This window comes from Kogia breviceps, chromosome 8 (genome assembly GCF_026419965.1).
Source record: "Kogia breviceps isolate mKogBre1 chromosome 8, mKogBre1 haplotype 1, whole genome shotgun sequence".
NCBI classification, from domain to species: Eukaryota; Metazoa; Chordata; class Mammalia; order Artiodactyla; family Physeteridae; genus Kogia; species Kogia breviceps.
Window position 1 is genome coordinate 32,681,478 of NC_081317.1, and position 17,004 is coordinate 32,698,481.

General features: G+C 36.6%; 1 protein-coding gene across 6 annotated transcripts in view; it reads left to right on the top strand.

Annotated features, from left to right (window-relative positions):
• The window catches only part of MFSD14B (major facilitator superfamily domain containing 14B), an 80,609-nt gene extending 68,759 nt beyond the window's left edge, over positions 1–11,850 (top strand). For 5 of the 6 annotated variants that reach the window (XM_059072419.2, XM_067041109.1, XM_059072421.2 and 2 more), the window contains 6 exons: positions 1,232–1,345; positions 4,064–4,135; positions 5,770–5,882; positions 7,347–7,444; positions 9,218–9,360; positions 10,076–11,850. In XM_059072419.2, coding sequence (XP_058928402.1) covers positions 1,232–1,345; positions 4,064–4,135; positions 5,770–5,882; positions 7,347–7,444; positions 9,218–9,360; positions 10,076–10,327 — 792 coding nt within the window. In that variant the 3' untranslated portion in view covers positions 10,328–11,850. Of the gene's footprint in view, positions 1–1,231; positions 1,346–4,063; positions 4,136–5,769; positions 5,883–7,346; positions 7,445–9,217; positions 9,361–9,916 lie in introns of all 6 variants that reach the window. The other variant, XM_067041110.1, reaches the window with a different exon arrangement.
• The last annotated feature ends 5,154 nt before the right edge of the window (positions 11,851–17,004 follow it).

Below are 17,004 nucleotides of genomic sequence, written 5' to 3' on the forward strand. Positions count from 1 at the left end.
CTAAGTTGTTAATATACACCCACATTGAACAGAGGCTTTGAACTTGTCTTTTGCAGATTGAATGGAGTCTTTGTTTTCTCTTTTGTCATGGGGGAATCCCATTAACAACTAGAAAAAGTACTGAGAAGAAGAATCTTCTCTCCCCACCTTCTCTGGTTTGAAATTGTTCTTGAAGAAAATATGTGCAGAAAAAAATAACCAGAGATTTGATATTTGCTTTTTTCCCTTAAGTTTACCTTTTAGGAAAAATACATATAAGAAAATTAACTCATGAGAAATTTTTTTCTAAAAAGCTCCCTCATTGTACGACATGGGGACCCTGCTCATTCTGTTTGTGCTGTAATGTCAGATATCAAGAAATAGGTGTGGAGAGAAGGAAACCAGGAGTAGAGCCAGTCAGACCTCCCACCTTGTCATGTACTGGTCAAGCTACACAGAGAAATTCCTCTGTGAAGTGGAACTGTTGTGGCTTACTTTTCAGGGCTGTTGTGAGGATTGCAGTGAATGTATATAAATTAACCAGTCTAGTGTCTGGTATATAGCAAGGTTCCAATAGACATTAGCTACTTTGGCTTTTAATTATATGAAGGTGACAGTTATGATGACCTAGAATGCACTGCAAAACTCTACGCTCTGTAGACAACTTTTGGTGCACCTTTTGGTCTATTCAAACATCCTGTGTAGAGAGGAGTATAGGATTTTGGACAAGATTGTAACATTCAAAAAGTTGTTACTGGTCAGAGAATCTTGTCATCACTGACCCCATGGCTGGAGCATACTTATTTGTCTACCAATTTTAAAGGCAAATTTAATACTAACATTTTAAAGAATAGAGTAAATTTATGTGTAATGAAAACACTGTGCTGTTTATGGCTTTAAAGGAGTTGTATTATGAATGAATGAGAGAGATGAGATTTTATTAAAAGGTTCTGGAGCAATGTTTTTTCAGGGTCTGTTCATAGGATGTTCAGGGTCTGTTTCAGGATGTGAACCAGTATTGTTAACAAAGAGAGAAAGCTATAATATTTGAAACATACCTCTGAAATTAGGACTTGTAACTTCCTTAAAGAGATGGTGATAGATTTAATATTAAGGCTCAATTCCTTTTATAATCCATTCATCTTTTGTTATCCACCTTAATAGATCAAAACAGTGCAGCCAATATCCCAGAATATCAGTGACATCAGTATCTACTTGCTTTTTATATGTGTCTGTTTCTGCTTATTCCTAGTCACTGAAGAAGGTTGGAAAAGATTCTACCGTCTTACTAATCTGCATCACCGTTTTTCTTTCATACCTTCCTGAGGCTGGACAGTATTCAAGTTTTTTCCTCTATCTCAGGCAGGTGAGTAGTGAGTGCCTAGTAGCTTTTGAACATGAGGAAAATCAGAGATTGGGGTCTGGCTAGAGGTATTTTGTGGGAAAACACTGTAGAGAAAAAAAATGTGTTAACTTGCTTCTAGTTATAAATGTAGGTGCTGACATATAATTAGTAGTCAGGAGACCTTTAGTGCAATAATTTTAAAAATATAATAAAATGTTTACTGTGGAAAAAATTTCTTTGAGTTATACAGAAAGAGAATTAGTAGAAACAGAATTTATTAAATCTTTAATAATACCCATTAAATTTCACAGAGAGGTAAAGTTTATTTCAGAAGTGCCCTGACCCCCAGGTCTGATCACAACCAGCTTGCTTAGCCATCTGTAGTGGGCCATAGCTCAACACCAGTATAGACTTCAAGGTGGCTCACAAACAATAACCAAAATAATCTTTTCTCCCTTCTGATTTTTCTCTTTAAAAATTTACATTTTACTTTGTCCTCCCCAAAAGGCAATTGACTTACGGCAATTAAAAAAAAAGTTCCCTTTTCCAACTGTTGTTTTAGGTCTCTGCGATTGCTAAGACCTGAGTTGCCTTCCATTGCAATCCTGTCTTGGTCTTTTACTGATTTCACTGGAAGTCCTCCTCCTAATGGTTTACTCCACTTTGTCAGAGCAAGCCTCCTCCTAAGATAAATTCCTCTATTTTTAGAGATTTTTTTAAATAAAATTTGTTTAATTCTCCATTCTCATAGTTTTCTTGAGAGTATGAGACTATAATATTTTATATGGTGGCATGTTTAAGTAAAACTTTTTTCAAGCAGTTTTATTTTTGTTTTGCTCATTATGGTGGGTGGATGCTGGAGATTTAGAGGGAATAGTGGTGAGATAGTGTGGTTAATGTAGAAAATTATATATGGATACATTAAATTACATTAAATTTGCATTTAATGTAGAAAATAATGTAGGAAAAATGGGAAAGTCCAAGGAAGAAAGTGAAAAACATGTCTCCTTCTCAAAGTGTTCAACATAGAGTTCCCAGCAAATCTGTTTCTAGGTATATAGCCAAGAGAATTGAAAACACATACCTGTACAAAAACTCTTACACAAATTATTATTCATAGTAGCCAAAAAGTAGAAACAACCCATATGCCTATTAACTGATGAAATAGATCAACAAATGTGAAATATCTATACAATGGAATGTTATTATTTGGCAATAAAAAGCAATGAAGCACTGATACACACTACAACATGGTGAACTTCAAAAACATTATTATAAGTGAAAGAAGCCAGACCATATATAGTATGATTCCATTTGTATGAAGTGCTCAGAATAAATAAATCCATAGAGATAGAAAGTAGATTACTGGCTAGGTGGTAGAGTACGCTGGGGGAATGGGAATCCTAAAGGAGTACCATGTTTGTCTGAGGAGTGATGAAAGCTTTTAAAATTGATCATGGTGATAATTTCCCAACTCTGAATATAAAACTAAAACCATTGAATTGTACACTTGTAATGGGTGAATTGTATGGTATTTAATTCTGTCTCAATAAAGCTGTTTTAAAAAATATATTTACGGGGGTTGTGGGGAGGGATGGACTGGGAGTTTGGGGTTCGTAGATGCAAACTATTACATATAGAATGGATGGACAACAGGGTCCTACTGTATAGCACAAGGAACTATATATTCAGTGTCCTGGGATAAATCGTAATGGAAAAGAATATAAAAGAGAATGTATATTATGTATAACTGAGTCACTTTGCTGTACAGCAGAAACTGACACATTGTAAATCAACAATACTTCAATTAAAAATATATATATATATATATTTACAAATTAGACTGAGAAATAGATTCCAATTTCTAAAAATTGCATTTGATTAGAGAGTAATAGGATATTGTTAATGTCAGCAGCACTGGTTTGGAAACCCGAGGTTCTAGCTCTAACTCTTTTTATTAGCTAGTTGTGTAACTTGAAGCAAGACAGTCATTTATGAAATGTGAAGATTGTATACAATAATTTTTAAAGTTTTTTTCTGAATTTTATAAAGTTTCAATAGATAGGGCAAATAAAAACTTGATATTTAAAACTTAAAAGTTTTAATAGGCATTTCAGAGCTGCTGTTAAGATTAAGAGGCTTAGAAATCATTACTAGCTAACTTTGGCTGCTCATTAGAATTAGAATCACCATGGAAGCTTTTTAAAACATACCTGTGTCTGGGCCCAGAGAATCTGATTTAATTGGTCTCAAATGGATTCCAGCATCTCATTTCTCCCCTCTCCCTTTTTCTCTTCTCCCCTTCTCTGTTGCCCACATGATTTTAATGTGCATCCAAAGTTGAGAGCCACTGACTTTGCCAGTGAGCATACTCTGTGTTGGCAGCATCAAAAATCGAATCATTTTCTTCATGTTCTCTCCAACGCTTGATAATGTTATGTTTGTCTCTTGGTGGGTTGTGGATGGGGGTGGATATGAAAAAAATAGGTAGGCCTACAATAGAAAATATTATCTTAATGTTTAATATTTGTTAAATTAAGTTGTGCTGCTTATAATGATTTCTAATGACAGATTTAGATATAAATTATTGGTTAAATAGGTTCAACTTTGAGCACTGCCTAATTTGCCATTGTCAAGGTTTTATGAACTTTCCTCAACTATTTTATTCTATGGCTTTAATGGAGCATAACTCCTTATTTTTAATAATATCTGTATTACAAAGTATTTTCATTTCCACAGGTCATAGGTTTTGGATCTGTTAAAATTGCAGCATTCATAGCTATGGTAGGAATTCTGTCTATTGTGGCTCAGGTGAGTGTTATTTTACCCATCTTTTTTTTTTTTTAATGTTTTTAATCTGAAGTTACTGTAGATTCATAGGAAGCTGCAAAGAAATATTCATGGAGATCTCCTGCACCACCACCTCAGTTCCCCTCCTCCTCTGCCATGGTAACATCTTGTGTCCTATGGTACAATATCAAACCCAGTAAACTGACATGGATACAGACCATAGAGTTATTCCATTTTGTTATGGTTTTTTTTTTGCGGTACGCAGGCCTCTCAGTGTTGTGGCCTCTCCCGTTGCGGAGCACAGGCTCCAGACACGCAGGCTCAGCGTCCATGGCTCACGGGCCCAGCCGCTCTGCGGCATGTGGGATCTTCCCAGACCTGGGCACGAACCCGTGTCCCCTGCATCGGTAGGCAGACCCTCAACCACTGCGCCACCAGGGAAGCCCGAGTCATTCCATTTTTAATAGAACCTTAAGGTTATGATTTAGGAGGAATTCTTTTCAGTACTTTGTAGAGTATGTGTTGTTACCTCTAATGGATCAATTCAGCAAATAAAAATTTGCTTTTACAACCACCAACCACAATCTAACTCCAGTATTGCAAAATTAACCAGAAAAATGTTTCAATATTATTTTAATATTGAAAAGTAATGAAGGTGAAAAGCAGAAATGAAATTTTTTAACTATTACAATCCTTGCTATCCCCAGGACTGAAGAAATGTGGTAAGTCAGTACATTAGGATATATGTAATGAGTAAAGAGTATTTATTAAACGTTTCCCCATTTATTATAGGACCACAAAAGGCAGGGCATATGTGCTTTAAATTAATTCATTGATATGCTTAGGTGCATTCACTATATCGTATGGACTGTTATGAGGCTATATCCCTGGACCAGCTATATGCTGCTTTAAAGCATGGTAGGCCAGGTGGAGCACTCTTCTGTGATAACTCTCTCAAAGAGAAATGAGAAGGCTGCAAAACTGCTTTGCCCAAATATTAGAATTGACAAGGCTCATAGGAATGCATCAAACCAAGGGCCTTTTATTTTTTTTTAACTGTATCAGCAAATGTAAATTATGTTAAACTTTCAAGTTGCTTATGATTTTGGCTTGTTTTTTATATTAACTCTGGTTAGTCAATTAGCCCAGATTCATCTTTTATCCTATGTCTTTTCAGGCTATCTCGTCTAATTTTTTAAGAGTATATATTTGTTAAAATCACATTTGTATCAGTCCAACTTTGTGAAACTGTTAACCCCCACCAAAATCCCACATATTCTGTAAATGTTCATCAGGGGGTTGCTATTCACTCATGGTTAAATTATTGGCATTTCTCCAGAGAGACAGAGGCATTTTCTTTTCAATCACAGTAACTGTTGAACAGCTGTGATGACCTTTTGGGAAGAGATAAGCACCGGATAAACAGGTTTCTGGGGAGGAGGCCAAAGGCCCTGAGCCCAGGTTAGTCTGGGAAGGCCCTGAAGTTTCACCCCTTTAGAGCTACATCAGTACTGCACAGCCTCCAAGGTCTTAGGTCAGGTGGTCTGCCATTTTGAGATTCTTGATCACCATTAATGGGCTTCCCCAAAGAACTTGCATCACATCTTGTGCTTGTGTTCATATGATTACTCAGGATTATCCCCTTTGCTTTGCAGACGGTCTTTCTTACCATCTTGATGAGATCATTAGGGAATAAGAACACCGTTCTCCTTGGTTTGGGTTTTCAGATGTTCCAGTTAGCCTGGTACGGTTTTGGATCTCAGGCATGGTAAGCCTATCCCATGGATTCTCATGAACTAATAGATAGAAGTATCTTTTAGAGGAGCTCTGATTAGTTGAGTGTGATGTGAAGGAAGCAGGAGTTATTTTACTGGCATAGTGTAGTCAACATTTCAAAAACTGTTTAGACTTAATTTGGGGAAGGGTAGAGCTGGTAATTTAGGATTATTTGGATAGATTGCCTTCACCTCAGCAGGCTTTCAGTGAGTTGTTACTTCCTCCGACCCTCCATAAAAAAGTTTTATGCCTAATTTTTAAACACATTTGTCAATTTTTGGAGACAACACATTATAGGCAAAAACAAAACAAGAAGACAAGGAAAAATGACTGATTATGGTGGGATTTACTACTATCATTAGCTGAGTGACTTTGGACAGTGGCATAACCTTTATAATACAAAGCATATGAGTTAGATGAACACTGAGATCTCCTCCAGAATCTTGTGTATCCTGATCAGTTATTACTCCTAATGTATTAGATTCCCATTAAGAGGAAGGAAGTTCAAATTAAGCCCTGTGGAATAAGAAGAAATAAAAAGAATTTTGAGTGCTATTTTCTTGTGTCACAAGTTTCCCTATGTGCCTGGCTACCAAATACTAGAGTTCATATCTCCGTTTTAGATATTTGAATTGGTTCCCATTTTGCAGTCATAATTGGATGACACAATTTAGAACTTGAAATGCTTTAGGTGGTCAGTGGTTGATTCTTCTTGTTCTTGGAAATCTTAATTTCAGTCCCATGAACTTTGGTTCAGTAGCTGATTCAGTCAAACTCATGCTACCTTAGAAAGATTCTGTCGACATAAAGGGTTTTTCCTTTTAAGTAAGGACATGCATGTCATCCCAAGAGAGTCTGGCCAAGCAGGTTTTAAGCCCAGTTGGGGTCTCACTTTGCTCAAACTCAATGCCTAATACTGACACACATGTAGGTCCCTTTCATTGAGAAAAAAAAAAAGGTCTAAAGGAAGCACACTTGGAAGTCTGCAGGACGTCATCCTGAACCAACTTTTTCTGTCAGTGGCACACAACACTTTATTGAGGGGTAGAAAACTGAGCAGCTCAAAGACAGTATGGAGGTGAGCCTTTGAGAAGTACAAAGAAAAAAGTGGAAAATTGTTAGGGAAAATGTGGTACTTATAGAAACAAGAAATCCTTTTGCATTTCATTGAGCTTGCATCTAAATACGGTAATAGGGAAACTAGGAAGAAGAACAGATTTGACAGAGGTAAAAATAAAGAAATGAAACTTTCCCAGCCTGTGAAGTGATCAGTATTAACAGATGTATAACCTTCTAGGTTAAAAAAAACAATCCATTTTTAAAGAGGAAAAAAATAAGTGCAACTTAACACAAGAAAACAGAAAGTATTTTGTGCTTTTGCCATTGATTGTACTCTGAACAGCAAGCTCATTGGGGCTGGCCTGCTCCCTGACCGCAGCCTGTCCTGTCATTGCAGGATGATGTGGGCAGCAGGGACCGTGGCCGCCATGTCCAGCATCACATTTCCAGCAGTCAGTGCCCTCGTCTCTCGGAATGCAGAGTCAGATCAGCAAGGTGAGGTCACTGTTTTCCTCCTTCAACGGAGACGTACCTGCCATAAGCATGAGCAACTCTAAGCCTCTCTTCACATCAACAAAGCAAGAGGTTACAGCCATGTGGTCCCTGCTCAACAATCATACCTATTTACTTTGGCAAATAGGAAAATTCTGTTTTCCTTCCTACTTTGATCTTTGATCATATTTTTGAAATCTGGACTCAGCAGGTCAGAATACTAAGACAACCATCCATTTTCTCTTTTCAGTTTTGACTCCTTCTTTTATTTGTCACCGTTAGAATTTACTAGACTGTAATCATATTTTAACAGACTAGTTAGTAAAACAATGAGTTCTTTATTTAATCACTGAAATTTCTTTAATTTGGAATAACTCAAAGCCCATTCCTCAGTTTAGGAAATGATTCTTTGAGTGGATAAAGAAAAATAAATCTGAGTAGTGCTTGATAATTGGATGCAGAGTGAGAGAAAAAATTAAGATGACTATGTAGAGTAGCACTCTGTCTAGACTCTTACTTCATCCTTCTTGTGCCTCTGGCTTCCCTATCAAGCAGTTCCTACTGCCAAAATTAATCCTTTTCTTTCTCCATCACTTAATGGCTTACCTGACTGTATTCAGGAAGTAGTGAATTTTAGAAGAAAAAAATTTTAATGCCTTAGAGATATTTTTAAAGTTTCAATAAAAAACTAGATTGGAAAAGATAGTTTATTCATTGCACCTATTTTTCCACATCAGAAATTAGCCATCTTATTCATTATCTACTTTTATTTTTTTAATCTTTTTTTTTTTTTTTTTTTTTTTACAGTAGGTCCTTGTTGGTTATCTGTTTTAAATATAGCAGTATCATTTGAAGACCACGAATTCTTTGTGTTACCCTGGTTATGTTAACTTAGCTGACTGTGCATCCTTGGGGAGGTGTTGTGCTTGAAGTAAAGGCATGAGCTATCTGTGAACGATGGGCATTGCCTTGGCATCTAAGAGACACTATCCTATCTCTCAGGGCATGAATATTCTTTGGCTTTTTTAATGCTTACATGTATTAATACAGATGTTTCTAAATGTCAGCATATAGACTTATTAGAACACACTGTATTAGGTTGAATTATATTTGACCATTTTTGATTTACAGAAACATTCATCTCATGATTCAAGCTAATTTTTTACCTGCCACATTAGATACCAGAGATATCTAGAAATTAGCACTTGGGTTTTTCAGTAGAGGTGTACAGGGAGATGGACCTGGAGTATTTAGGTCACTGTGAGGAACAGAATCTGTCTGAAGGTTCTGGGAGCACACAGCATCAGGACCTCTATGGACTCACATATGGGCAGGGATACAAGAGGCAAAGGGCAGATTTTTATTGTAAAAGCACCATTAAATGAGTAGAAAAGGAAAATCTCAATCCACAGAAAAGTATTAATTGCCTATAAATGGAGAATATTAAAACTTTTTATTATTCCCTGATTATAGGAAGATCTGCTGTTAGGGAGTTCAGCCTCAAAAGGATTTTAGAAACATCACTGTCATTTCATACCCTATAGATCTTAGGACATTGAGTGAGGACAACATTAAAAGGACATAGAAAACCAAGGAAACATTTGTGCAATGAACGAAAATATGATGGGTAAATTCCCTAAAATCTACTTTCCACAGCCCAGACTACTCAGTCCAGCAGAAGCAGTATTTCATATTAGTAAGAAAGTACTGTTAAGTCTCCAATCTTGAGATGCTTATCTGAGAAGACTGGCTCCCTTCTCTTTTTTTCTGACTTAGGAGTTGCCCAGGGTATCATAACTGGAATAAGAGGACTGTGTAATGGCCTGGGGCCAGCCCTGTATGGCTTCATATTCTACATGTTCCACGTGGAACTGACTGAGTTGGAACTGGAATTGAATTCTAACAATGCTGCCCTGCAGGTAATTTGGTAATAAGTCTAGGTTTACAATAGCAATTGTGTCTGATTATAGCAAAATCTTTTGACCTTAAATTTGGAAAGTGTTCTTATTTTTATAATACTATTGTATTTGACAGTAGTAAGTGCTGTGTTCATTGCTTCCTGGGACTAGGGAGGGATCATTTCAGTGATTTAATATCTTATGTAAAAGATTTGTCTTAACTTTGTTCAGATTCTGTTTTCACCTATATAATTACTCTGATCAGAATGCTGTCCTCTGGTGAAGCTCAGGCCAAATAAAAGATGAAATGACCTAAAATTGCAGCTAGAATTTGAGCTAGAGTGCTTTTTCTATTTATTTGCTATTACTTCCCTCCTTCCAAGCTATATGTAATATAGATTTCTGTACAAAATTGGAATTACTGTTCATGTACATAGTACATGATCTCAGGTCACAGGGCAGGATTAGAGATAAACAACTGTTGTTTACATGTTTGGTTAAACTGTTGGAAAGTTTGGATAAGCTGTTGGAAAGTGGTGCACAAAGCAGTGATTAGTTGTCCTCCATCATATTCCAGACACCAGGCTCTGTTAGAATTTGCTATGACAATGAGCATTTGCTTATGAGAAAATAACTCACTTTTCAGTGAGGGGCTTTCTTGGAGTCGTCCAGGACTAATTTTGATTGGAAAGACTAACGAAATTCTTCATCTTCATTTGTTTCCCACACCCATCAGGGAGCTGTCATCCCAGGCCCACCATTTTTATTTGGGGCATGTATAGTTCTTATGTCTTTTCTGGTTGCCTTATTCATCCCGGAATACAGTAAAGGCAGTGGAATTCAAAAACATAGCAACAGCATCAGCGGCAGCCTGACCAACACAACAGAACGAGGCAGTGATGAAGACATTGAGCCACTACTGCAAGACAGCAGCATCTGGGAGCTCTCTTCCTTCGAGGAACCTGGGAATCAGTGCACTGAGCTATAAACTCTACAGAAATGAGAATTCTGTAGACTCCATCTCTGAGAGCCATGGGGGAGCCACACTACACTGGAGACTTCATGGTGCTGGAGGGGAGATACTAGTGGCATCCTTCAAGGCCGAGTTTGAGAAGTAACCACCTCCATCCCTTGTCTCCCTCCCCTCCTCCTCCTTTTCCTTTTGTACCATTCTTTTTCTTTCTGTTTATATGTTAGAACAAGTTAAGGTTTGAAACACTTTTCTGCAAATAATATGCAACTCTCAAAGTTATCTGGAGTCCATACTTTGAAACTCAGAAAAAGTCATCTCTGGTAGAAAGGATGACTTTCCTTTAATAACTCCAGAGTAAGAGTGACCATGTCCTTTTCAGTAGAAGGTGCAGGATTATAGTACAACTGCCTTCTCTGGCAAAATTTGAGGTAAAGAATCCCATATTTTCTTCCCTCCTGTTTCTCTGAACTGTGCCCATTTAGCCCATAGGTGTTTATGAGTGGCCACTCCAAGAGTCACTCAGTATCAGGGATCTATTGCCTTTGTTCAAAGGTCAAGCAAATAACTAGTCTTACTCTCCTTTCCTTCTCTCTACTTTCTAGTCTTGGCTAGAATGAAATTCAGCATATACACCTCTGGACAGTAATAATATTGATTAGTGATAACCTTTACCAGATGAAGGAAAATTGTTTTAATAAATTTAAATCATGAAGAACTAGCAATTCAGATTCCTAAACCTAATGTTTTGGTTAGATCCAAGGTGATTTTACAGAAGGAAAACATACATCAGCCATTCTGGTGGCAACATAGAAATTGGAGGGTGCTTGTAAGAAAGGTTTCAACAGTGTAAACATTCCTAAGTGAGAATGAGAGTTAGTAACTGGATACCAGTGGAGTTTATATCCAAGTTTAGACTCATGTAATGCATTCTTATTGTATTTGCTCCAACCCACATCTCCTGTGTCTTACTTTTCAGTGTTTCTCATTCATCACACCCCTGCCTTAACTGCTCTATGTAGGCATTTGTTTTCAGTCAGTCTTTATTTTCATCTATGTATCTGCCATTTGAATCTCATGGGAATATGCACAGCAAATTCCTTTCTAAAATATGATGGTTTAAGAAGCTCAGTTTCACAATAAGTGTCTTGCTAATTTTTCGAGATGTTTTATGGACAAAGAAAACTTTACAGATTATATGTATTTTCCTGCACCAGTAAGTGGACCATTAACTAGGGCCCATCTTTAACATAGCACTCCTTTGAAAGTTTTATAGGTATGAAATATATGTAGATATTCATAAGGAGTTTTAATTTTTTTTGATGGGGTGCTATGTAAATCTTGTATTTATAAATGTAATGAAGGTATTGACAGAAAAAAATATATACAACTTTTATAAAGGATTGAGTACTGACTGAATACATTTAAAAGAAAATATATTTTGAAACCTGTTCTGCTGCGAACAAAGATAACATATCTTTTTACTATGCTGTTGGTTTTTAAGTTAAGCTTCCTAATGCATAATAAATTTGCAATGGATACTTTTATGTCTTTTGTGTTTCTTTAAAGCGAACAGTACCATTGATCTTTGGGTTCTCCTTTGGGTGACTTTCAACTGAAATAAGTTTTTAGTCCGTAAGCTAATGCAGAAGATATGTGTATTTTCAAAATAAGTTTCATTTCAAAATCTCCCTTCAAAAAGTTGTGATCTTCAAAAAGAGATCACAACTATTTATTTTTTAAAAAAGCAGGGATACAAACATACTTGTACACCCATGTTTGTTAGCAGCATCATTCACAGTAACCAAAAGGTGGAAGCAACCCGTGTCCATTGTTGGATGAATGGATAAAGAAAATATGGTATATATTATACATAAATGGAGTATTATTTGGCCTTTAAAAGGAACGAAGTTCTGACACATGCTACAATGTGGATGAACCTTGAAGATATTATGCTAAGTGAAATAAGGCAGTCACAAGATGACAAATACTATATGGTTCAACTTATGTGAAATATCTAGTCAAATTCATACAAAAAGTAGAATAGTGGTTGCAGGACTAGGGGGAAGGGGAAGTGGGAATTTATTTAATGGGTAGAGTTTCAGTTTTGCAGTAGAAGTTCTGGAGATGGATGGTAGGGATGGTTGCACAACAATGTAAATGTACTTAATGCCACTGAACTACTTAGAAATGGTTTAAATGATCCATTTTATGTTAGGTATATTTTGCCACAATTTTTTTTCTTTTTTTTTTTTTTTGGTGGTACACAGGCCTCTCACTGTTGTGGCCTCTCCCGTTGCGGAGCACAGGCTCCAGACGCGCAGGCTCAACGGCCATGGCTCACAGGCCCAGCCGCTCTGCAGCATGTGGGATCTTCCCGGACCGGGGCACGAACCCGTGTCCCCTGCATCGGCAGGCAGACTCTCAACCACTGCGCCACCAGGGAAGCCCTGCCACAATTTTTGAAAGATGCTGTCATGGAGTCTTTGTTCTTTACCACCATTCCAAAGTATACAATTCAGTGGTTCTTAGTTTATTCACAAGGTTGTTCAGCTATTAGCACTATCTAATTCCAGAACATTTCCATCATCCCAAAAGAGAAACCCCATACCCATTAGCAATCACTACCAATTCCCCCATCCCCATCCCCTGGAAACCAGTAATGTACTTTATGTCTATAGATTTGCCTATTTTGGACATTTCATATAAATGGAATCATACAGTATGTGACCTTTTGTGTCTGGCTTCTTTCATATAGAATGTTTTCAAGGTTCGTCCATGTTGTAGCATGTGTCAATTTTTATTCCTTTTTAAGGCTGAATATTCCATTGTGTGGCATATACCACATTTTCTTTATTCAGTTATCAGTTGATAGTGTATCAATCAAATGTCAGTTGGCATTTCGATTGTTTTTACTTTTAGGTTATTATGAATAATGCTGCTATAAACATTCTTGTCCAAGTTTTTGTGTGAACATGTCCTCCTAGGTGTATGTCAGAGAGTAGAGTTGCTAAAGTCATGTAGTAACTATGACTAGCCATCTGAGCAACCAACACAGCTGCACATTTTACATTCCCATCAGTAATGTAAGAGGGCTTCAATTTCTCTGTATCCTTCCCAACATTTGTTATTTTCTATTTGTTGTTGTTTATAGACATCCTAGTAAGTTAAGAGTGGTATCTCATTGTGGTTTTGATTTGCATTTCCCTAATGATTGATATGATGTTGAGCATATTTTTGTGTGCTTATTTGCCATTTGTATCTTTTCTTTGAAGAAATGTCTATTCAAGTCCTTTGCTTATTTTTGAATTAAGGTGTTTGTTCTCGTTAAGTTGTAAGTTTTTTATATATTCTGGACACTAGACTCTTAACAGATGTATGATTTGCAAATATTTTCTCCCATTCTGTGGGTTGGCTTTTCTGTTTCTTTATGGTGTCCTTTGATGCACAAAAGTTTGTGTTGATTAGGTCCAATTTATTAGCTTTTTTCTTTTCCGTGTTTTGTATGGTGTCATATCTAAGAATCTGTTATCAAATCCAAGGTAATGAATTTAACCATACGTTTTCTTTTTTTTTCTTTTTTCACACATCTTAAAAGTTACCATTTTAACCATTTTAAAGGTACAATTCAGTGTTTTTTAGTATAGTCATAATATTGTTTAGCCATCTATACTATCTAACTCCAAAATCTTTTCATGTGCTTGCTAGCCATTTGAATATTCTCTTTGTAGAAATGTGTATTCAAATCCTTTGCCCATTTTTAAAATGGATTATCTTTTGTTGTTGGGTTGTAAGTGATCTTTATATATTCTGGATGTACACTTTTATCAGATACACTGTTTATAAATATTTTGTCTCATTCTGTGGTTTTTCTTTTTACTTTTTTTTAACATCTTTGAGTATAACTGTTTTACAATAGTGTGTTAGTTTCTCCTTTACAACAAAGTGAACCAGTTATACATATACATATGTTCCCATATCTCTTCCCTCTTGTGTCACCCTCCCTCCCACCCTCCCTATCCCACCCCTCTACGTGGTCACAAAGCACAGAGGTGATCTCCCTGTGCTATGCAGTAGCTTCCCACTAGCTATCTAATTTACGTTTGGTAGTGTGTATATGTTCCTGCCACTCTATCACTTTGTCACAGCTTACCCTTCCCCCTCCCCATATCCTCAAGTCCATGCTCTAATAGGTCTGTGTTTTATTCCCATCCTACCACTAATCTCTTCATGACTTTTTTTTTTTTTTTAGATTCCATATATATGTGTTAGCATACGGTATTTGTTTTTCTCCTTCTGACTTACTTCACTCTGTATGACAGACTCCAGGTCTATCCAACTCATTACAAATAACTCAGTTTCATTTCTTTTTATGGCTGAGTAATATTCCATTGTATATATGTGCCACATCTTCTTTATCCATTCATCTGTTGATGGACACTTAGGTTGCTTCCATGTCCTGGCTATCGTAAATAGAGCTGCAATAAACATTTTGGTACATGACACTTTTTGAATTATGGTTTTCTCAGGGTATATGCCCAGTAATGGGATTGCTGGGTCATGTGGTAGTTCTATTTGTAGTTTTTTAAGGAACCTCCATACTGTTCTCCATAGTGGCTGTATCATTTTACATTCCCACCAGCAGTGCAAGAGTGTTCCCTTTTCTCCACACCCTCTCCAGCATTTATTGTTTCTAGAGTTTTTGATGATGGCCAATCTGACCGGTGTGAGATAATATCTCATTGTAGTTTTGATTTGCATTTCTCTAATGATTAATGATGTTAAGCATTCTTTCATGTGTTTGTTGGTTATCTGTATATCTTCTTTGGAGAGATGTCTATTTAGTTCTTCTGCCCATTTTTTGATTGGGTTGTTTGTTTTTTTGTTATTGAGCTGCATGAGTTGCTTATAAATTTTGGATATTAATCCTTTGTCAGTTGCTTCATTTGCAACTATTTTCTCCCATTCTGAGGGTTGTCTTTTGGTCTTGTTTATGGTATCCTTTGCTGTGCAAAAGCTTTTAAGTTTCATTAGATCCCATTTGTTTATTTTTGTTTTTATTTCCATTTCTCTAGGAGATGGGACAAAAAGGATCTTGCTGTGATTTATGTCATAGAGTGTTCTGCCTATGTTTTCCTCTAAGAGTTTGATAGTGTCTGGCCTTACATGTAGGTCTTTAACCCATTTTGAGTTTATTTTTGTGTGTGGTGTTAGGGAGTGTTCTAATTTCATACTTCTACAGGTAGCTGTCCAGTTTTCCCAGCACCACTTATTGAAGAGGCTGTCTTTTCTCCACTGTATATTCTTGCCTCCTTTATCAAAGATAAGATGACCATATGTGTGTGGGTTTATCTCTGGGCTTTCTGTCCTGTTCCATTGATCTATATTTCTATTTTTGTGCCAGTACCATACTGTCTTGATTACTGCAGCTTTGTAGTATAGTCTGAAGTCAGGGAGCCTGATTCCTCCAGCTCCATTTTTCATTCTCAAGATTGCTTTGGCTATTCGGGGTCTTTTGTGTTTCCATACAAATTGTCAAATTTTTGATTCTAGTTCTGTAAAAAATGCCAGTGGTAGTTTGATAGGGATTGCATTGAATATGTACATTGCTTTGGGTAGTCTAGAACTTCCAAAACTATGTTGAATAAGAGTGGTGAGAGTGGGCAACCTTGTCTTGTTCCTGACCTTAGTGAAAATGGTTTCAGTTTTTCACCATTGAGAACGATGCTGGCTGTGGGTTTGTCATATATGGCCTTTATTATGTTGAGGTAGGTTCCCTCTATACCTACTTTCTGCAGAGTTTTTACCATAAATGGGTGTTGAATTTTGTCAAAAGCTTTCTCTGCATCTATTGAGATGATCATATGGTTTTTCTCCTTCAGTTTGTTGATATGGTGTATCACATTGATTAATTTGCGTATATTGAAGAATCCTTGCATTCCTGGGATAGACCCCACTTGATCATAGTGTATGATCCTTTTAATGTGCTGTTGGATTCTGTTTGCTAGTATTTTGTTGAGGATTTTTGCATCTATGTTCATCAGTGATATTGGCCTGTCGTTTTCTTTCTTTGTGACGTCCTTGTCTGGTTTTGGTATAAGGGTTATGATGACCTCATAGAATGAGTTTGAGGGTGTTCCTCCCTCTGCTATCTTTTGGAAGAGTTTGAGAAGGATAGATGTTAGCTCTTCTCTAAATGTTTGATAGAATTCACCTGTGAAGCCATCTAGTTCTGGGCTTTTGTTTGTTGGAAGATTTTTGATCACAGTTTCAATTTCAGTGCTTGTGATTGGTGTGTTCATATTTTCTATTTCTTCCTGGTTCATTCTCGGCAGGTTGTGCATTTCTAAGAATTTGTCCATTTCTTCCAGGTTGTCCATTTTATTGGCATACAGTTGCTTGTAGTAATCTCTAATAATCTTTTGTATTTCTGCAGTGTCCGTTATTACATCTCCTTTTTCATTTCTAATTCTATTAATTTGAGTCTTCTCCCTTTTTTTCTTCATGAGTCTGGCTAATGGTTTATCAATTTTGTTTATCTTCTCAAAGAACCAGCTTTCAGTTCTATTGATCTTTGCTCTCGTTTCCTTCATTTCTTTTTCATTTATTTCTGATCTGATCTTTTTTTTTTTTTTCTGATCTGATCTTTATGATTTCTTTCCTTCTGCTAAATTTGGGGGGGTTTTGTTCTTCTT